The 21195-nt window shown below is 50.3% G+C and overlaps 1 protein-coding gene, 1 long non-coding RNA gene and 5 other non-coding genes across 7 annotated transcripts; 6 read left to right on the top strand and 1 right to left on the bottom strand.

Annotated features, from left to right (window-relative positions):
• Positions 1-1587: 1587 nt before the first annotated feature.
• Positions 1588-4321, bottom strand: LOC138437918 (uncharacterized). The gene is made up of 2 exons (XR_011256205.1): positions 4182-4321; positions 1588-3117 (listed from the first exon to the last, which is right to left on the bottom strand). It is a non-coding gene; the product is annotated as an uncharacterized lncRNA (long non-coding RNA).
• A 64-nt stretch (positions 4322-4385) lies between these two features.
• RPL3 (ribosomal protein L3) lies at positions 4386-10736 on the top strand. The gene is made up of 10 exons (XM_069586034.1): positions 4386-4541; positions 5507-5699; positions 6451-6619; positions 7155-7290; positions 8213-8399; positions 8861-9021; positions 9522-9623; positions 9975-10070; positions 10316-10435; positions 10641-10736. The coding sequence occupies exons 1-10, from the start codon at positions 4539-4541 to the stop codon at positions 10683-10685; spliced, it is 1212 nt and encodes a 403-aa protein (XP_069442135.1). The 5' UTR covers positions 4386-4538; the 3' UTR covers positions 10686-10736.
• Positions 4996-5059, top strand: LOC138438466 (small nucleolar RNA SNORD43). Its single transcript, XR_011256393.1, has one exon. It is a non-coding gene; the product is annotated as a small nucleolar RNA SNORD43 (small nucleolar RNA).
• On the top strand, positions 7099-7154 carry LOC138438513 (small nucleolar RNA U82P). The gene has a single exon (XR_011256435.1). It is a non-coding gene; the product is annotated as a small nucleolar RNA U82P (small nucleolar RNA).
• LOC138438499 (small nucleolar RNA U83B) lies at positions 8444-8537 on the top strand. The gene has a single exon (XR_011256424.1). It is a non-coding gene; the product is annotated as a small nucleolar RNA U83B (small nucleolar RNA).
• On the top strand, positions 9786-9879 carry LOC138438498 (small nucleolar RNA U83B). The gene has a single exon (XR_011256423.1). It is a non-coding gene; the product is annotated as a small nucleolar RNA U83B (small nucleolar RNA).
• Positions 10737-13431: 2695 nt separating the features above from the next.
• Positions 13432-13566, top strand: LOC138438481 (small nucleolar RNA SNORA2/SNORA34 family). Its single transcript, XR_011256407.1, has one exon. It is a non-coding gene; the product is annotated as a small nucleolar RNA SNORA2/SNORA34 family (small nucleolar RNA).
• The last annotated feature ends 7629 nt before the right edge of the window (positions 13567-21195 follow it).

The following is a 21195-nucleotide window of genomic DNA, read 5'->3' as shown; positions in this document are numbered from 1 at the left end:
TATTCATCAAGTCAGTGATGCTATCCAACCATCTCACCCTCTGTCGTCCTCTTCTCCTCCTGCCCTTAATCTTTCCCAGCACCAGGGTCTTTTCAAATGAGTCAGTTCTTCACATCAGGTGGCCAAAGTATTGGAGTTTCAGCTTCAGCTTCAGCATCAGTCCTTCCAATGAATATTCAGGGTTGATTTCCTTTAGGATTGACTGGTCAGATCTCCTTGCAGTCCAAGGGATTCTCAAGAGTCTTCTCCAACAACTACAGTTCAAAAGCATAAATTCTTCAGTGCTCAGTTTTCTTTATAGTCCAACCCTCACATCCATACATGACCACTGGAAAAACCATAGCTTTGACTAGATGGACCGTTTTTGGCAAAGTAATGTCTCTGCTTTTAATGTGCTATCTAGGTTGGTCATAGTTTTTCTTCCAAGGAGCAAGTGTCTTTTAGTTTCATGGCTGCAGTCACCATCTGCAGTGATTTTGAAGCCCCCCAAAATAAAGTATGACACTGTTTCCACTGTTTTCCCATCTATTTGCCATGAAGTGATGGGACTGGATGCCATGATCTTTGTTTTCTGAATGTCGAGTTTTAAGCCAACTTTTTCACTCTCCTCTTTCTCTTTCATCAAGAGGCTCTTTAGTTTTTCTTTGCTTTCTGCCATAAGGGTGGTATCATCTGCATATCTGAGGTAATCGATATTTCTCCCGGCAATCTTGATTCCAGCTTGTGGTTCATCCAGCCCGGCATTTCTCATGATGTACTCTGCATAGAAGTTAAATAAGCATGGTGACAATATACAGCCTTGACGTACTCCTTTCCTGATTTGGAATCAGTCTGTTGTTCCATATACAGTTTTAACTTTTGCTTCTTGACCTGCATACAGATTTCTCAGGAGGCAGGTCAGGTGGTCTGGTATTCCCATCTCTTTTAGAATTTTCCAGTTTGTTGTCATCTACACAGTCAAAGGTTTTGGCATAGTCAATAAAGCAGATGTTTTTCTGGAACTCTCTTGCTTTTTCGATGATCCAGTGGATGTTGGCAATTTGATCCCCATCTGCTGAATGAATGAATGAATCCTTCATTTGACAGATGGGAAAGCTGAGGCCTAAGGCAATATCTCTAGAGGAAAACGGTAGCATGGGAAAGACTAGAGATCTCTTCAAGAAAACTGGAGTCACTGAAGGAATATTTCATGCAAAGATGAGCACAATAAAGAACAGAAATGGCAAGGACCTAACAGAAGCAGAAGAGATTAAGAAGTGGCAGGAATACACAGATGGACTATACAAAACAGTTCTTAATGACTCTGATACCATGACGGTGTGGTCACTCACCTAGAGCCAGACATCCTGGAATGTTAAGTCAAGTGGGCCTTAGGAAGCATTACTACGAACAAAGCTAGTGGAAGTGATGGAATTCAAGCAGAGCTATTTAAAATTCTAAAAGATGATGCTGTTAAAGTGCTATACTCAATATGCCAGCAAATTTAGAAAACTCAGCAGAGGCCATAGAACTGGAAAAGACGATGCTGTTAAAGTGCTGTACTCAATATTTCAGCAAATTTGGAAAACTCAGCAGAGACCACAAAACTGGAAAAGGTCAATTTTCATTCCAATCCCAAAGAAAGGCAAAGCCAAAGAATGTTCAAATTACTGTACAATTGTACTCATTTCACATGCTAACAAGGTCATGCTCAAAATCCTTCAAGCTAAGCTTCAACAGTACATGAACCAAGAACTTTCAGATGTACAAGCTGGATTTAGAAAAGACAGAGGAACCAGAGATCAAATTGCCAACATCTGTTGGATCATAGAAAAAGCAAAGGAATTCCAGAAAAACATCTGCTTCTGCTTCAGTGACTATGCTGAAGCCTTTGACTGTGTGGATCACACCAAACTGTGAAAAATTCTTAAAAGATGGGAGTACCAGACCACCTTACTTATCTCTCCTGAGAAACCTGTATTCAGGTCAAGAAGCAACAGTTGGAAAAAAAGAAAAGCAACAGTTAGAACCGGACATGAAACAATAGACTGGTTCAAAATGGGAAAGGAGTACAGCAAGACTGTATATTGTCACACTGAAAATTTAACTTATATGCAGAGTACATCATGTGAAAGGCCAGGCTGGAATTGGGCCAATGCCCCACTTTTTTGTCTTTGATGGGTGGCCTTGGAACTGGCGAGTGTGTCAGGTAGCTTGCTGATGTGTTCCAGTGACCACATACTGAGGCTCAAGGTCTAGTGGAAGTGGACTAGTCTGTTATCTTGGACCTATTTGGTTTTAATCAGTACGTGGTGTCCTCAGGATTTGTCATTCTTTCAAAGGTTGTGCCCTGCCCCCTTCCCTTTTGCGTCATTCCCACAGCCTGGTGCAGCATCTGAGATGCAGCGAGACTCCAGGAAGAATTTCTTATTGAGCAAATGAGTGACTCAGGACCCCAGAGCTCCTTTTCCAGTGAAGAGGTGAATGAACCCTGAGTCTGATATCATGAAAACCTAACCTAGAATCAGACTTGAGCTCTGTCCTTTCTTAATTGTATGACTTTTGCCAAATTATTCCTTTTTGGCCTGAACTTAGTTTTCTCTGTAAAAGGGGACAGTGTGGGCCATAATTCCTTGTCTGCCATTCTGAAATAAAAAGTTTTGATTTATAATGTTAAGTTTCTGGTATAAAGGAAAGTGATTTGGTCATATATTCTTTTTCATATTCTTTTCCACTATGGTTTAGTATAGGATATTGAATACAGTTCCCTGTGGCATACAATAGGACCTTGTTTCTCTATTTTATACACAGCAATTTGTATCTAATCCCAATCTCCCAATTCATTCCTTCCCTAACCCTTTTTCTCTTTGGTAACCATACCTTTGTCTTCTATGTGAGTCTGCTTCTGTTTGGGAAGTAAGTTCATTTGTATCATATTTTAGATTCCACACAAGTGATATCACAGTATTTGTCTTTTTCTGTCTTCACTCAGTATGATACTCTCTGCTGCTGCTGCTGCTGCTGCTGCGTCGCTTCAGTCGTGTCCGACTCTTAGCGACCCCATGGACTGCAGCCCACCAAGCTCCTCCGTCCATGGGATTCTCCAGGCAAGAGTACTCTCTAGGTCCATCCATATTGCTGTAAATTGAATTATGAAAAACTTAAGTCAGTTGGTGGCAAAAACGAAACTAATCTGAATTTTTTAGGCAGCAAAGTTAGCCTTGAACTGTGGGGCTATTTATTCCACTCCATGTGAATATTCATGTCTCTTTACAGAATTAATGTGTTTCATTAAAGAGCTTAGGGAGGATTACATAATATACAGTATGTGCACCATACTGCATGATATTATCTAAAACATGGAAAATGCTGAATTTGGAAACAGATCTGGCCTCAAAGATTTCCAATAAGGGGCTGAGGACTCTCAACACTGCCACTGGGGGATGGAGTGAAGGTTAGTTGAGAACGTTTTCTTAATAACGGTGTGAGCAATGGCCAGGCCCAGAATCAAAGAACAGAACGGGGTGGGATGGAGGTAGAAGGTGGGAAAGTGTGTGTGTGTTCACCCACAGAAAAGAGGCTGGAGCAGCTAGTTAGGGCAGATTCTTGGCTTGCAGGCTCAGGAGCTAAGCCTTAAACCAGAGGAAATAACTAGGAGTGGGGGTGAGGAAGGGCACGGGAAGTAACCAAAAGATAATACGATTTTTAGATCTGGATGGACAAGCCTGGCGGCAGGGTGAGCAACTAGGAGACTCCTAGGTGACGACGAGCCCAGGCAGAGATGAGCGAGGGTCCTTCATGCAGAGGATCTGGGAGGCAGGGAGAGCCAGGCTTCGTGACGCCCGGCAGCTGGTGAGGGATTCGCCGCCTCAGACCTTCAGAATCCAGAGCCAGGCCCCGCAGCCCGATAGTGGGAGGAATGGCCTAGATGGAGCTAGAGGGAGGGGAAATCCCAAATCAGCACGTATTAAAGGCAAGCTGGTGTCGGGAAGAGCCTCTGAGTTGGGAACCAGGAAAACCAGGGGTTCAGTCTTTTCTAACTTTGAGTTGGTGGGGGCTGCGCAACTGATTCCACTTCCCAATATGCCTGCAAAATGGCAACATCGATGATCCAGAGTGCTGGAGGGAAAGGATATACCACGTGTGAAAACGCTTAGGAACTGAAGCCCCGATAGGGTTATTCAATTCCAGAGGTGACTGACCATCTCCTTTCAGCGTAATAGCGCGTTTCAACGTTTCCTTAAAAGTTGGCTACTGTCCAACGCTGTAGGGTAACAGTACTTTCATTTTATGCCGGCGCGTCCGAAAATTTTCTCGAAGTGTGATCCCAGCCGCTCGCTGTAGGACCTCTAAATCCCGCCTACCAAACTGACGCCCTGGTCGGAGCGCAAGCAAGGCGAGAACGAGCATGCGCGGAAATGGAGTCCGGTGTCTGCCCCGCGACCCGACGTCTGCCGCGGGTGCGCGCTCGTACGCCGGAAGGGGCGGAGCCAGACTAGCATTTATATATCTCGCGCGGCCCGCTGGCCGACCTCTACCGGCAGCTTCCGACGGCAGGAATGGTATGTAGTGTCATGGCGGCTTCCTCTTTGTCGTGGTGGCCTGGCTGAATCCGCGACACATCGCCGCCATCTCGGCTCACCCGGCGCCGGGGTTCTGCTGTAATAGCACGGGGCACTCAGCGGAACCCGCGGTCAGGTCTATTTCCTGGAAACGTCTGGGACTTGAGGATGGTGTGGGGGCGGCCGAGAGGCCTTGGCTTGTGGGGCCTGGGCCCGACAATTTTCAAACCATAGACTGACTACCTGGATTTCGAGCTCAGCATTCGAGATTCAAGTCTTGAGCCTTTTGGCAGGAGGACAGTGTGTGCGATTGTTTGGCTCGAGTGTTAAAGAGGTGCAGAAATACAGGCTGTCAGGCTGGGGAGGGTATTCGGGGCAGGAGTTGTTGAGGCCTCATTCTGAAACGTCTGGGAAGGTTGGTACAACTCCTTTGGCCTCTAGAGTTGTCAGAAACCAGAAATGATGAACTTATTGACGGGCGGACAGAGACGCTGTGCTGATTGTCATGTTCTGATTTGGCTCTGCCGAGTTCTAGTGGCCTCCATTTTCCAGTTTGGCTCCCGCTGGGAGCATCGGGAATCCTTCAGTACCGTTGCCCACCACCCAGCCCTCTAACAAGGAGTCCCTGGGCAAAGTGGCAACAATGATGATCAGAATCTTGAGCGTAAGGCTTGTTAAGCCATTCTTAATGCTACTCTCTGGTGTGTCTTTGTCTTTTTTTAAGAGGAAAAAGGGGATGGTTCCTTTTAAGTTATAAGGTGAGGGGTTGAGGTAAATATTCAATTCAGGTGTGGCTGAATAATGCCTTCTGGATGTGATTACAGAGAATTTAACTTAATTCAGAATGTAAATTTTTTAACCTGGGTTGCTGGCGTGGAGTCATCATTGCTTGAAATCCTCTTGAAACCTAGGCCTCTGGGAACAAAGCTCCTCAGAAGGTGCTAACGTTCTTCTATTTCTCTTAGTCTCACAGGAAGTTCTCTGCTCCCAGGCACGGGTCCCTGGGCTTCCTGCCTCGGAAGCGCAGCAGCCGGCACCGCGGGAAGGTGAAGAGCTTCCCCAAGGATGACTCTTCCAAGCCCGTGCACCTCACCGCCTTTCTTGGCTACAAGGCTGGCATGACCCACATTGTGAGGGAGGTAGATAGGCCAGGGTCCAGTAAGTACATGCTGCATCTTTCTAGCTGATGGGAGAGCTGGAGTTGGTGGGAACTGACTAGATGGGGCCAAGCAGTCAGAAGGGAGCAGGCTTTGGAGGAGATCAACAGAACCTCTGGACTTCAGAATGGAAATATATTTTAGGATTGATTAGTGCCCCAGAGTTCAGGTGACTGGCATTGTTATAGGCAGAGGGGTGTAATGAAGTCAAGGAGCATGGGCGAGTAAATTTGTTAAGAGCCAAAGAATAGAAGGATTCCCCCGCTGGCTCAGTGGTTAAAAAAAATACCTGCCTGCCAAGCTGGAGACCCCTGGGTTGGTAAGATCCCTGGAAAAGGAAATGGCAGCACGTTGCAGTATTTTTTTCCTGGGAAACTGAAGTAGAAAAGTGACTAAGTAGAACATGTAGCACTGAGTGCTGAAACAGATAGCGTTGGACAGTTAAAATGGTTTCTAGGCTCCGGTGTTACTACCTTACTATACTTGGTATTCTTGTGAAAGCAATGAGGAATTAGTCTCTAGAGGTGGTTATAACTGACCAGACCTGGAGCCAGACTTAGCGTGGTTGAGTAGGGTCCAGATGGTTTCGATTGAGTTGAAAATACCTGCGCGCCAGCTGAGCAGTCTGTAGTGAGGACAGGCCTGAGGTGCAGACGGCTGCAGACCCCTGTCCTGGGAGGCAGGTTGCTGGCCTGGGAGGGCGCGTGCAGGGCCTCGCTGGTGCGCTCAGCCTGACTGCTCGCCCTTTGCAGAGGTGAACAAGAAGGAAGTTGTGGAGGCCGTGACCATCGTGGAGACTCCGCCCATGGTGGTCGTGGGCGTCGTGGGCTACGTGGAAACACCCCGAGGCCTCCGGACCTTTAAGACCGTCTTTGCTGAGCACATCAGCGACGAGTGCAAGAGGCGCTTCTACAAGAACTGGTAAGGGAGCCGCGGCTGGGCTCCGCGGGGAAAGGGCTGTGTGCTGTGTAGGGCCTCAGCTCCATGGCCGACGGCAGGGCAGCTGCTCTCGTGTCAGGCTTAGTTTCCTCTTGGGCAGAACAGTTCTCAGGGACAATGGGGGCAGCGTCCCGGACAGTTCCTTTGGTGTAGACTTTGGGTGCTGCCTCAGTTCAGCAAGCCTCTTGGTTACTGACAAGTATGGGGGTCTACAGAGCGGTGACTAACGCCCCCAGCCCACCCCAGGTGTGTGGTCTGGTTAATGGCTAACTTGGAGCAAGAATTTGTGTATCCGAATGTCATGTTTCATTATTAACCTTGTGGACCTCTGCTCAGCTCCGCTCGGCTCTGCCCGATGAGCTCCATCCAGGCTCCGCTTGCCGGTGGAAAAGGCTCCTTAGAAGCCGGCAATGAGCCCCATCCCCACACGGTGCCTGTATGCCTCCCCCTCACCTGGTGGAGGGGTGATCAAGGCTGGCACCTGGGCCCCCTCCCCAACTCTGCTCTGCTCCTGAAGGCATAAGTCTAAGAAGAAGGCCTTCACCAAATACTGCAAGAAGTGGCAGGACGTAGATGGCAAGAAGCAGCTTGAGAGGGACTTCAGCAGCATGAAGAAGTACTGCCAGGTCATCCGTGTCATTGCCCACACTCAGGTGAGCTGGCCAGGGCCAAGAGGAGGGTGACTACCCACTGCTGCCCGTCTGTGAGGGCGGTGGCCTACGTGGTCACCAGTGGCTTTGGGGGGACTCTGTTATCTTCTGAATTGATTCTGTGCTCAACGTTTTGTGCCAGACCTCATGATTTCAGGAATAGTAAGATTTTCAGGTCTTTAAATGTATTTTCCTGGTGGGTGAGAGATTGTTAAAAGCAACACAGTCCAGCCAAGGCCCTGCCTTGAGACCTGGGTTCCTGGGGCCGGAACCTAAGGACACAGTGGCTTGAGAAGGCATCCAGTGGCTCCACGCAGGGCTTTTTGTTACCAGCAGAGGGCACTGTGTCCCCAGTGAATCTTACTTAGATAAAACCATGCCCCGTTTTTAGGAAAACTGGTTGAAGGAATTGGTGAGTCATAACTTACGTAGGTAGTCTAGCACCTAACTGAAAATAGTGTTGAGAGGCTGACTTGAGTTTGCACTTCAGACCTGGCTTGAGTTGAATTAGCTTTAGCTTTTAGTTTTCTGGGTTAGACTGGGTGTAATCTGGGTTGTTAAACCTGTGTGTTTACCTGTCATTTCTAAGTGAAGAGTCGTCTTGTGTGGTTAGTGGTGACACATTACCACAGCCTCGTGCTGTGTCCACTGAAGGTAGCTCAGTAGTATAGCACTGGCCAGCTTTTAAAAAGCTTGGTTTAGATTTTGTTCCTCATAGCTTGTATTTGCAGTGCTATTCTGCTCTTTTTAAAAGTGGCTTGTTGGCAGTTAAGAGCATGCTAGACGGCTAGGGTAAACCAGAGCAGGTACCCCAGAGGCACTGGCCAAAAGGACCAGTCTGGAACAGGGAGCTGGTTGGTGGAAGGTTCTTGGTGTTTGGCCCGGCTTGAGGTCCTCTCATGCTGAATTCCCTGTGCCTTTCTAGATGCGCCTGCTTCCTCTGCGCCAGAAGAAGGCCCACCTCATGGAGGTCCAGGTGAACGGAGGCACTGTGGCTGAGAAACTGGACTGGGCCCGCGAGAGGCTTGAGCAGCAGGTCCCTGTGAGCCAGGTGTTTGGCCAGGATGAGATGATTGATGTCATTGGGGTGACCAAGGGCAAAGGCTACAAAGGTGAGCGTTGCTGTGGTTACCCTGGGAGAGTGATGCTGGGCCCCGCTGTTGAGTGATGAGGCCGTGGAATGAGTGCTGGGCACAGCGCCCGAGTCAGACTGCGGAAGTGTTCCTTGCTGCCTGCCTTCTGAGAATAGCTCTGGTCAGGTGGTTGGGTCAGTGTGTGGGACTGGGGTGAATGGCTTTCGAACACACTGCAAAATAATGGGCTCCGGGCTTCGTAAATCCTCTTGGGTCCACATGATATTCTGGTACAGGGATGATTCTTTAAGGCCTGATCTTGTTGCTGAAAAGGTTTATGTCTAAGCTGATAATCACCTTGGATGGATGGAGGTATATAAAGGGAGAGGATTGTTGCAGTCAGGTGTTGTATTTCTTCGGACAAAGTACCACGAACTGAAGTTGGGCATTCATAGCACGAAAGGGCCAGTGGCATGGTGTTAACAGACTGTCACTCCCAGGTGTCACCAGCCGTTGGCACACCAAGAAGCTGCCCCGTAAGACCCATCGAGGGCTGCGCAAGGTTGCCTGTATTGGGGCATGGCATCCTGCCCGGGTGGCCTTCTCTGTGGCTCGGGCTGGGCAGAAAGGCTACCATCACCGCACTGAGATCAACAAGAAGGTGAGGTGCACGTGGGGCCCCTGTGGAGACTTAAACCTTAGGGGAGCAGAGTGGCTCCGTTATTGGGGGTTGTGGGGGGTTCTAGTCCTTGTCATCATCAGTCCATTGGGTGGAGCCTCACATGGACTTAGTTGCTCATGCCTGGTGGCACAGTTGTGACTCGTTAGTGTCCTGGTTTGTAAAGTGCCATCCTTGAAGGTGATTCTGGTCAGGTTGAGGATGGGAGCCTCGTTTATCCTCTTCTGTCCCATGGTGTTGGAGAGGCCCCATCCCTTATTTCCCTGGATTGTTCGGCCCAGGCAGCTTTTCTTTGCTACAGGCCTGGGATGCCCCATCATGAGGGTCAAGGTCATAACTGCTTTCCCAGAGTCCTTTGTAGGCTCCCCTGCCCCCAAGTTGGGGAATCGTTTGTCCCTGATGGCAGTCCTTGCCTCCAGTCAGCTTGAGTCCCTGCCTTGTTTTCTTGTTAATCAAATATTTATGCTCATTTCTTCCTTTAGATCTACAAGATTGGTCAGGGCTACCTCATCAAGGACGGCAAACTGATCAAGAACAATGCCTCTACTGATTACGATCTGTCTGACAAGAGCATCAACCCTCTGGTGAGAAATGGGAGCTGTCCTTGCAAATCCTGTCTGGTCTGGCGGGGGATTTCCCTGAGTCCCAGGCCTCCCTTATGGGATCAGGATTGGTTTTTCCCCACAGTTCACTGGTCCCCTGGGCAGCATCCAGCCACAGTGGGGACTGTTTGTGGGGTGGGGCCAGCTGTTCAGTGATGAGACCCTGGAATGAGCGCTGGGCACAGCGCCCGAGTCAGACTGCGGAAGTATTCCTCGCTGCCTTCCTTCTGAGAACAGCTCTGGGCCCACCAGGACCAGGGTGTGGGCGTGGTCAGATCTGGCTATAGCCTCATGCTTGATCTGTGCTGACCCGATGACCTTGCTCCTTCCCAGGGTGGCTTTGTCCACTATGGTGAGGTGACCAATGACTTTGTCATGCTCAAAGGCTGCGTGGTGGGAACCAAGAAGCGAGTGCTCACTCTGCGCAAGGTGAGGCTGGGAGGGGAATGCCGAGCTCTGTTAGGGGAGTTGGTTGGGAGGAAAAGCAGGAATTGCTATGCCTGACGTCTTGGGAGGAGAAAATTCCGGCTGGCTTGGCCCAGATGTTTGTTGCTTGCCTATATATATATATTCCTCATCTGTATTCTCACCTCATCCCTCTAAGATGAAGGGCTATGAACTAAGGTGGTACAGGGAAAGGCTTGGCTCTCTAACCTTCCCCTCTTGGCCCACAGTCCTTGCTGGTGCAGACCAAACGGCGGGCCCTGGAGAAGATCGACCTCAAATTTATTGACACCACCTCCAAATTTGGTCATGGTCGCTTCCAGACTGTGGAGGAGAAGAAAGCCTTCATGGTAAGTACTTAGCTTGCTGCCCTCAGGCTGGGGTGGGGGTGGCTTTCAGCTGCTATTACCTGTCAGCCTGCCCATGTGGTACTGATACAGAAGGTGCTTCTTTGTGCCAGGGCTGGGGAGACCATTCCAGAGTCTGACCCACTGGGGTTGGGAAAGTTGTGACTGCTGCCTTCTGCCTCTAACGTTGCTGCTTCTCTCTCCACAGGGACCACTTAAGAAGGACCGAATTGCAAAGGAAGAAGGGGCCTAATAGAACAGATTATACAGCTGGTAGAATCTCAATAAAATTGTTTTCCAGTGACATCTGCCTCTGACTTTGCTTTCTCAGTTTTGGCCACTTCCTTGGGCCCTCATGCTCCCTGGGTCCCCCCAGCTCTTTGCCCTACCACGGTGGCCCCAGCCTTGTGAAGATGAGCAGAAGTTGAGAGCCAGCCAGCCTGGGGAGTGAGCTTTGTGTGAAATGTTTGTCATTGGGCAAGGTGTCTTGGTTGCTTGTGTGGCAGTGCATGAGGCAGTGGGGATCTGGAGTCCTTGTCACCCACTGGCAGGGCAGACCCTGGCTCTGCTGAGTGTCCAGCTACATGGTTTAGTCAGTGATCACTGGAGGGATTCCAGTTGGGGCTTGCTGAGGTTCTTTCATAGCCATCAGCCAGGTTCTGGCTGTGGGAGAGAATGGATGTCAAGCAGAAGGGCCTGCATGTCCCTTGGGGCCCAGAACAAGAATTTGCTTTGTGGAAGCCCCTGGTGATTAAAATTGACTTCATTAGAATGAGAATATGGGTTGGTGGGGGTTAAGTGGACCTGGCTCACATGGCTTGTCATGTTATTGAAACCCTGTTTGCATTCTGGTCTCTGTCTGGCTCCTGTTGTGCTGACCATTGTTGAGCATCTGGCATCTTGTAGGCCAGTCAGCAAACAACTGGGAGATGGTGAGGGAAGCCTGGAGTGCTGCAGTGCATTGTGAAAGTCAGTCGTGCCCGACTCTCTGACCCCATGGACTGACTACAGTCCATGGAGTTCTCCAGGCCAGAACACAAGTGGGTAGCTTTTCCCTTCTCCAGGGTATCTTCCCAACCCAGGGATCAAACCCAGGCTGTTGAGAGCTTGGTTCCTGGACCTCTGTGCTGGCTTCTGGGGTCTCGCCCACCCTTTGGTGCAGTGAATCCCAGCATCTCCTTTCCAGTCCCAGCTGCCCATGTCGTCTAAGTGGCATGTTTTGCCTTGGCCCCACCTAAGGGGCAGAGACCACAGCCCCCGTACTTCTGACATCCCTGCCCAGCATCTTAGCAGCCGGCTGGTTCTGGTATTCTCTGAGCCTTGGTTTTCTTTTGGAGGAGTCGTAATGGGAAGATTGGCCCAGTGAGCATATGTGCTCCATTGTGTGACTCTGACCCAATGGACTGGGTAGATGCCAGGCTCCCCTGTGCCATTTTGCAGACGAGTCCAGGAGTGGGTTGCCATTTCCTTCATGGGATCTCCCTGACCAAGGAACCTAACTCAAGGCACTGCGGGTTATGTGTCAGGATTACTGGAGGTGGCCTGAATTGAGCCTCTGGTTCTCATTAAACGTGCCCCCCACACACCACCCCCCGCCCCCTCCACACTTGGTTGGGTTCTGTGGTAGAGGAGGCTGAGCAAGAACCCTTAAGCCTGGGGCCCCTCCCCACCATCTTTGCCCAGCTTTCCTGGAGTCCCTTCTGAGCTGAGTGGGGCAGTGGGCCTCGGAGCCCGCCTCTGCTAGTTTGCTATCCTTGCAACACCCATCTTCCCAGGACCCGGGCCCTGAGCTGCACTCAAGGCTGCAGCCACCAGGGGGCAAGAGTGGGCAGCTCCCCGTTGGGACAGCCTTGCGGGAGGGCTCTGGACTGCAGGAGGCTCAGTGCCCTCCTCAACCAGGGCCGCTTCAGATGCCCCATAGTCCCCGGAGTCAAGCCCACAGCCAGAGAGGGTCAGGACCTGCCCCAAGGCCACCAGGCAGCTCTGGCAGAACCAGAGGATGGGAGCTGGGTTCCTGGTCTTGTCACTGCAGAAGCTTCTCCCGTCCTGGGGAAGGTGCTGAGATGGTTGAGGCCCCACCTCGTCCCTTCGCCCACCCCAGTTGCCCTTGGCCTCTGAGCCCGGGGGCCTCCGCGGACCTTATGTCAGCCCTGGAGCCTAGCTGCCCATCCAGCCCAGGTAGGAAAGGCTTTGCTGGTTTGAGATGTCTTGGCTGGGCCTCACTCCCTTTTAGGAATCTGCCCAGTTGTAGAGGATGACAACTGTAGAGATGGGGTCCAGAGAACAGGCTGATGGTGTGCGCACATGCATCCGACAGCAGAGACAGACGGCACCCTCCTGGCCCCACACCTGTGCACAGAGAGACTTCAGGAGCAGGCTTGCTTGACTGAGCCCCTGTCTGCCGACCATCCCTGTATCCCTATGTCCCCATCCTCCTCTTTGTTTCTGCCCTCCCCCTGGCCAGGGAGTGATCTTGGGCACCTTCCAGGTCACAGATCTGAACCTCAGCCTCAGCTGGTTGGAGACTGACACCTTGGCAGTGGGGGTTGTGGGACCCAGTGCAGAAGGTGGACCCAGTGGATGCACAGAACCACTGGAGCTGTGGTCAGAATGAGAATTTGGGCTTCCCAGGGGCAGCAGTAAGCCCACCCATGTGTGTGGGATCAGCTTCACTCTTAAGAAACCCTGAGTGCCCGCCAGGCACACAGGTGCTGGGGAAGCCGTGCTGAACTTAGAGGCCCAGCTCTTGAGCTTATCCTCTAGTTGGGGAGGGCAGACAGTAAACACTGGCAAACAGGACAGTTTTAGAAGTGACGAGGGACTTCCCTGGCGGTCCAGTGGTTAAGACTCTGAGCTTCCACTGCAGGGGGGTACAGATTCTATCCCTGGTCATGGAAATAATCTCCTAGGCTGTGTCTCACAGCGTAAAAAAGTTTAAAAAAAAAAAAAGCGTTGGTCTGCTAAGGTTTATTATTTAGATAATAGAAGCGATGGATGCTTTGGCCCTGAATCAAGGCCAGCAGTTTGCGGAAGCTGTCAGTGTTAAGCAGGAGCCTAAAGAAATCTTTGTATGGTCTGTTGGCCTTTTCAGAACTTTGAAAATGAAATAGTCGAATGATTCAAAAGAAACATCTGAGTCATTGGTGATAGATGTGGGGTAATACTTACTTGTAGTTAGTTGATTGATGCATCTGTTAGTCGATTCCAGAATTTAGAGATCCCTGATATAACTTGGGGCTTCCCAAGTAGCTCAGTGGTAAAGAATCTGCCTCCCAATGTAGGAGACATGGGTTCAATCCCTGGGTTGGGAGGATCCCCTGGAGGAAGAAACGGCAACCCACTCCGGTATTCTTGCCTGGAAAATCCCACGGACAGAGGAGCCTGATGGGCTACAGTCCATGGGGTCCCAAAGAGTCAGACAGAACTGAGCATACACACATGATTTAACTTGTTCATTAGAATTATGATACTGTTAAATCCAATTATTACAAAAAGAATTGCTGTGGGTCTAAAACCAGTAGGATGATTCTGAACTGTGCGTGCTGTGTAGCTGCAGTCCACGGGATTCTCCAGGCAAGAATACTGGGGTGGATTGCCCTTTCCTCCTCCAGGAGCTCTTTCCAGCCCAGGGATTGAATCTGTGTCTCTTCTTTCTCCCACGTTGGCAGGCAGGTTCTTTACCACTGGGGCCACCTGGGAATCCCTCCAAACTGTGAGCTTCTTTTGAATATTATCATTTTGTAAGGTCCTGGGTATACCAGGGCCCTGACTGGTATATTTTACTCTTCATTCAAATTGGAAACTTATATTTACTATTGGGTTGTTAAACTTTTTGAGCTGAGTCTTGGATTATGAGGGCCTTCCCAAGTGGCACTAGTGGTAAAGAACCTGCCTGCCAACGCCAGAGACTTAAAGAGATGTGGGTTTGATCCCTGGGTCGGGAAGATCCCCTGGAGGAGGGCATGGCAACCCACTCCAGTATCCTTGCCTGGAGAATCCCATGGACGGAGGAGTCTGATGAGCTACCGTCCATAGGGTCGCAAAGAGTTGGACATGACTGAAGCAACCCACACACACGCGCACACACACACACACACACACACTGGGTAGTGAAGGGCTCTATATTACAGACATTGATTGAGAACGTTTCTTTCATAGTATATGCTTTTTGGCTGTGCTGTGCAGCTTGTGGAATCTTAGTTCTCTGACCAGGGATTGAACACGGGCCTCGGCAGTGAAAGCATGGAGTCTTAACCATTGAACTGCCAGGGAACTCCCCTAAATGCACTTTTAAAAGAAGAGGGAGGGGGGTTCAGGATGGGAGACACATGTACACATGGCTGATTCATGTCAATGTATGGCAAAAACCACAACAATATTATAAAGTAATTAGCTTTCAATTAAATAAATTAATTTTTAAAAAAGAAGTGCTAAATGCTGTAAAGAAATAAAACAGGGATCGAGTGAGATGGGGCAGGGGAGGCCTTTCTGAAACCTGAGGGTGTATTGGATCCAACCTCGTGGAGCTCTAAGGGGTGAACATGCCCCACTCAAAAAGACCAGTGGGTGCATAGGCCCTGAGGTGGGAACGAGGCTTTGGGGCTCAGATCTGAGCTCTGAAAGGAAACAACTCTCCAGGGGAAAGTCTGAGTGAGTGGGCATGTAGCAGGTGCCCAATAAACGTTCCCTGCATCTCTGGGACTCATCAGTGCTTGGGTGTCCCGAACGGGGGTCCCCAGGCCTTTCCGTGGGCCTGCAGTGGGCGGGACAGGCGTCCGGGCCTCCTGAGATCCGTGTCTGTGCGTGTCACGGAGAGCGGTCTCCAAGTGCCCAGAGGTCTGTGTTTCCTGTCACCAGAACCCCATACAGGCCTCTCCGGAATCCTGCGGTGACAAAACAAGGAGCTTCATTCCATTCCTCCTAAAAAAAAGAATAAAGAAAATACTTGCTGGAAATTTCTGAGCAAGTGAGAACATGGAGATGGCAGAAGCCACCATTGCCTTAAAAGGCAGAGCCAGCAACTTTGTGGAGCTCACCTGGATACAGGCTTGGGGGTGGAGGTGCTCTTCCCCAATCCTTGCCCCTCAGTCCTCATCCGCCATCACCCCCAGCCCTGCCCCTGCCCCCCAGGTGCCTGGCCTTGGCTTCTAGCGACGTCACCCTTCTCCCATCGGCTCTCGGCACGCAGCGGCTTGTCTGAAGCTTCTGTGGGTCCCCCGCCTTCCTTACGACATTCTGCTGCTAGGCTGGCACTCAGGGCCTGCTGTCCCCTCCAGCTCCCTATGCCTTCCAGGATCCGGACTCCTGGCTGCTCCCAGGAACCCCAAGAGCTCTCCCTGTCCTTCCAGCAGAGGCTCCAAAGCCTGAGCTGGACCCCTACGAGGAGAGAGGGTTAACATCTATGAGCCCAGAAATGAGGGAGGTGGCATTCAGGACACTTCCAGGCCCTATTAACACATTGTTGTTCAGCCGCTAAGTTGTGTCCGACTCTTCTGTGACCCCATGAACTGTTGCCGGCCAGGCTTCTCTATCCATGGGATTTCCCAGGCAAGAATACTGGAGTAGGTTGCCATTTCCTTCTCCAGGGATCTTCCTGACCCAGGGATTGAACTCGCATCTCCTGCATTGGCGTGCAGATTCTTTACCACTGAGCTACCAGGGAAGCCCCTGTTAACATCAGAACTTTTAAATGTTGAATGACTGCCCTTGGCACCCATCAGCCGTCTGGACCCACATGCTGCCCAGGGCCCAACTTCACCAGCTCCTTGCCCTTGATAACCAGCGCTCATGTTGACTTTGAAGGCCTCCAGAGGGTGGTGCCTGGGTTAGCAGGTGGTAATAACTATGAATAATTTATACCTATCAGTCACTGTCCTATGTACTTCATATATATAAACTCAATACTCAGGCAAAGGAGAAAAGGAAAGATACATCCATCTGAATGCAGAGTTCCAAAGGAGAGATAAGAAAGCCTTCCTAAGTGATTAATGCAAAGAAACAGAGAAAAACAATAGAAATGGGAAAGACTAGAGATCTCTTCAAGAAAATTAGAGATACCAAGGGAACATTTCATGCAAAGATGGGCTCAATAAAGGACAGAAATGGTATGGACCTAACAGAAGCAGAAGAGATTAAAAAGAGGTGGCAAGAATACACAGAACTGTACAGAAAAGACCTTCGTGACCCAGATGACCACGATGGTGTGATCACTCACCTAGAGCCAGACATCCTGGAGTGTGAAGTCAAGTGGGCCTTAGGAAGCATCACTATGAGCTAAAGGAGGTGATGAAATTCCAGCTGGGCTATTTCAAATCCTAAAAGATGATGCTGTGAAAGTGCTGCACTCAATATACCAGCAAATTTGGGAAACTCAGCAGTGGCTGCAGGCCTGAAAAATGTCAGTTTTCATTCCAGTTCCAAAGAAAGGCAATGCCAAAGAATGTTCAAATTACCTCACAATTGCACTCATCTCACATGCTAGCAAAGTAGTGCTCAAAATTCTCCAAGTTAGGCTTCAAAAGTACATGAACCGAGGACTTCCAGATGTTCAAGCTGGATTTAGAAAAAGCAGAGGAACCAAAGATAAAATTGCCAACATCCACTGGATCAAAGAAAAAGCAAGAGGGTTCCAGGAAAACATCAACTTCTGCTTCATTGACTACACTAAAGCCTTTGACGGTGTGGATCACAGTAAACTGTGGAAAATTCTTAAAGAGATGAGAATATCAGACCACCTTACCTGTCTCCTGAGAAATCTATATGCAGATCAAGAAGCAAAAGTTAGAACTGAACATGGAACAATGGACTGGTTCCAAACTGGGAAAGGATTATGTCAAGGCTGTATGTTGTCACCTTGCTTATTTAACTTATATGAAGAATACATCATGTGAAATGCCAGACTGGATGAAGCACAAGCTGGAATCAAGATTGCTGGGAGAAATATCAGTAACCTCAGATACGCAGATGACACCACCCTTATGGCAGAAAGTGAAGAGGAACTAAAGAGCCTCTTGATGAAAGTGAAAGAGAAGAATGAAAAAGCTGGCTTAAAACTCAAAATTTTAAAAATGAAGATTGTGGCATCTGATCCCATCACTTCATGGCAAATAGATGGCGAAACAATGGAAATACTGACAGACTTTATCTTTTGGGGCTCCAAAATTGCTGCAGATGGTGACTGCAGTCATGAAATTAAAAGACGCTTGCTCCTTGGAAGAAAAGCTATCACCAACCTAGACAGCATACTAAAAAGCAGACATTACTTTATGGACAAAGGTCTGTCTAGTCAAAGCTATGGCTTTTCCAGTAGCTATGTATGGCTCTGAGAGTTGGACTATGAAGAAGGCTGAGCACCAAAGAATTGATGCTTATGAAGTGTGGGGTTGGAGAAGATTCTTGCAAGCCCCTTGGACAGTAAGGAGGTCACACCAGTCAATCCTAAAGGAAATCAGTCCTGAATGTTCATTGGAAGGACTGATGCTGAAGCTGAAACTCCAATACTTTGGCCACCTGATGCAAAGAACTGACTCATTGGAGAAGACCCTGATTCTGGGAAAAATTGAAGGTGGGAGAAGGAGGTGACAGAAGATGAGATGGTTGGACGGCATCACTGACTCGATGGACATAAGTTTGAGCAAGTTCTGGGAGTTGGTGGTGGACAGGGAAGCCTGGTGTGCTGCAGTCCATGGGGTCGCAAAAAGTCATACATGGCTGAACGACTTAACTGAACTGAACTATACTCAGGATCACCCCTTGAGGCAGCTCCAATTATTACCCCCATTTTATAAATAAATTGAGGCTCAGAGAGAGTGTACGACTTGCCCAAGGGCACACAGTGTATAACTTGTGGGGTGGGATTTGAACCTGAGCATCTCTTCACCCTAATCCTATGGTATTAGGACCTGCAAAGCATATTTTGGCTCAAAGGAGGAGGAGTTGGTGCTTGTTTGGTTTTTGGTTTTTGTTTGGGCATTGCCATGTAGCATGCGAGATCTTAGTTCCCTGACCAGGGATAGAACCCCTGCCCTCTGCAGTCCTAACCACTGGAATGCCAGGAAAGTGCCCAAGGAGGCTTATTTGTTGAGTACCTACTGTGTGCCAAACCTTATGTTAGACCCTTTCAAAGCTACTCTGTTTAATCCTTGCAACCACTATTTCCATTTCACAGTTGGGGAAATGGAGGCCCAGAGAGATTCAGAGACTCTTTCCAGGTCAGAGAGGTAGAATGTTCTCCGCCAGGCATCTTAGATGCTGTCTCCCTGGGTGATTGTGACAGTCCTCTGAGCGGTGTGACGAGGTTCCTGGCGTCACTCCTGTTTTCACAGTGAGGACGTTGAGACCTGGGAGACTAAATCAGAGGCCTTCACTCAGACGGGACTCTCAGCAGTGCTGACGCAGAGAGCCAAGTCCAGGCCCCAGGAGGCTGGTGCTAACCACTGCACTGCACTGCCCTCATTGAATGGGGGCCTGGAGGCTCGTGGCGAGGAACAAGGAGCGAGAGAGGATGCCACATCCCAGCAGCCCCCACGGCACCGACCACCCCTCGTAGATGCCCGACTCCGGCCTCTGCTTGCTTGAGAGGTGGCATGATGGGGGGCACCAGGGGATGCTGCCCTCAGGGCGGCCAGCACACTGGCGGGGTACCAGGTACCACAGTCGGCCCCCTCCACTTGCCTGAGCCCCACAGCTGGCCTCTGGGTCACCGGGCTTCATGTGACTATGGAGAAGTGACCTCTTCTCCTGGCTCCCTGCCCCAGCCCCTTGTAGCCAGGCAGAGGAAAAGGGCTGTGAGAGAAGGCGCTAAAGATAGCTGACAGGCCAACTTCCCCATCTCCCTGGCCACCACCTCATCCCCCGCCACGGGCTCCTCCAAGCAGGCCCCCACCCCACAGCAGCCGCTCCCCAGAGCCTCGTCACCCAGCCTGGGGCATCACACAGGGACCCAGGCCGTGGTCCTAATGTGAAGGTTCCCCACTGTCCAGGCGCTAGGCCAGGCAGGGATGTGACTTGTCCATTCTCAAAGTCCCTGCCCCCTGCCCCCCAAGGTGACAGGAGGGGAGTTTTTTATCACCCCCATTTTCTATGTGGGGAGCCTGAGCAGAAGGGGACAGCAGCTCCCTGGAGCACAGCAGCCCATTCACGCCCCAGTGCCCACAAGCACACCTCCACCCTGACCCAGTCACCTGGTTCCATCCGACTGTGAGCACACCAGCACAGCGACACGAAGGCCCCTGGAGACAGCACGCCCTCCTGTTTCCTCAGGGTCAGCCGCTCACCTGAGTGCTCCAAGATGTGTTCCGTCAAAGGCAGGGCCCTACCCTGCTCAAGAGCTTTCCATGACTCTCCGCAGCACATTTCTTTGTGCATACAGCAAAAACTTGTATTTATCACATCCTGTGCATCCGGCTGAGCACCGAAGAATTGGTGCTTTTGAACTGTGGTGCTGGAGAAGACTCTTGAGAGCCCCTTGGACTGCAAGGAGATCAAACCTGTCAATCCTAAAGGGAATCAGCCCAGAATATTCATTGGAAGGACAGATGCAGAAACTGAAGCTCCAATACTTTGGCCACCTGAGGCGAAGAGCTGACTCACTGGAAGAGACCCTGATGCTGAGGAAGACTGAGGGCAGGAGGAGACGGTGGTGACAGAGGATGAGATGGTTGGATGGCATCACTGGCTCAATAGACATGAGTTTGAGCAAACTCCGGGAGATGGCAAAGGACAGGGAAGCCTGGCGTTTTGCAGTCCATGGGGTCGCAAAGAGTTGGACATGACAGCGACTGAACAACATCAGCAATGCATCAGGCACCTTGGTGTGGCATTCAACATGTATCACCATTTAGCCCCAGTCAACCTCCAGCTCATCGCAGGCTGGTGTGCCCTGGTCATGTGGGGCCACCAGAGTCATCCTGCCCAGGCCTTCTGGCTGTGCTGTGATGACCTCATGAGGTGAGTCAGGCTGGATGCCAGCTCAGCCCCTTCTAGCACTGTGACAGCCCCCGGAAACCGCAGTGAGGATTCAGCAGGTCCTCTATGGGACACGCCGCTGACCTGAGTCTTCACTCAATGTCCAATCCACACTCCCTATCAGTAAATACTGAATGTCTGGACAGAACCCCAAAGAGGTAGTATTTTACTTCTGTTCCACAGATGACCAAACCATTTGCCATGAGAACTCAGTATCTGGGCCTCAGTTTCCTCATCTGAAAGAATGGGGGCTCAGGGCAGCCTGGGTTGGATTTCTCAGGACCCTTTTAGCTGAGACAGTGAAAGCCAAAAGCCAGCACAGAGCAAGGAAAGAGAGAGTGAGGAAAAGGGAGGGAAAGAGAGATTCCACGGGCAGCAATAGTCAGGGAAGGCTTCCTGAAAGAGAGAGGCTTGAGCCTCTGAAAGCTGAGCAACACCCAGCCCAGGGCTAACCCGAATAAATGTGTGGTTCTGGAAGGGTAGGAAAGCACAGTGCAAAGGAATGAGTTTGTAACAGGGATTTCAGGCACAGCAGGAAGCAAGTCGAGAGAGATTCGGGGGTGGCTGGTGGGAGGTCTCCCCTGAGACTGTCGTTGCACCTCATCGGAGGGAGCCCACTTTTGTAGACCAGGTTGGAGTGGGTGGGGGTGGGGCCTCGTGGCCTTGTGTATCTGTGTATCTGGAGCTTGCCACCCATTGGCTCTCTCATATTTTATTTTTTATTTTTGGTGATGCACAGGCTTCTTTAGGGCCTTAGTTGCCCTGCAGCACGTGGGATCTTAGTTCCCCAACCAGGG

The sequence above is a fragment of the Ovis canadensis genome, chromosome 3 (genome assembly GCF_042477335.2).
Source record: "Ovis canadensis isolate MfBH-ARS-UI-01 breed Bighorn chromosome 3, ARS-UI_OviCan_v2, whole genome shotgun sequence".
NCBI lineage: Eukaryota > Metazoa > Chordata > Mammalia > Artiodactyla > Bovidae > Ovis > Ovis canadensis.
Note: the sequence above shows the minus strand (reverse complement) of the source record. Positions and strands in the feature narration are given on the sequence as shown.

Bases quoted from the DNA above. Each gene is read 5' to 3' on its own strand.
- RPL3 (XM_069586034.1), top strand. The intron at 6,620-7,154 runs GTAAGGGAGCCG...CTGCTCCTGAAG, and splicing joins AGGCGCTTCTACAAGAACTG to GCATAAGTCTAAGAAGAAGG. The intron at 10,436-10,640 runs GTAAGTACTTAG...CTCTCTCCACAG, and splicing joins AGGAGAAGAAAGCCTTCATG to GGACCACTTAAGAAGGACCG.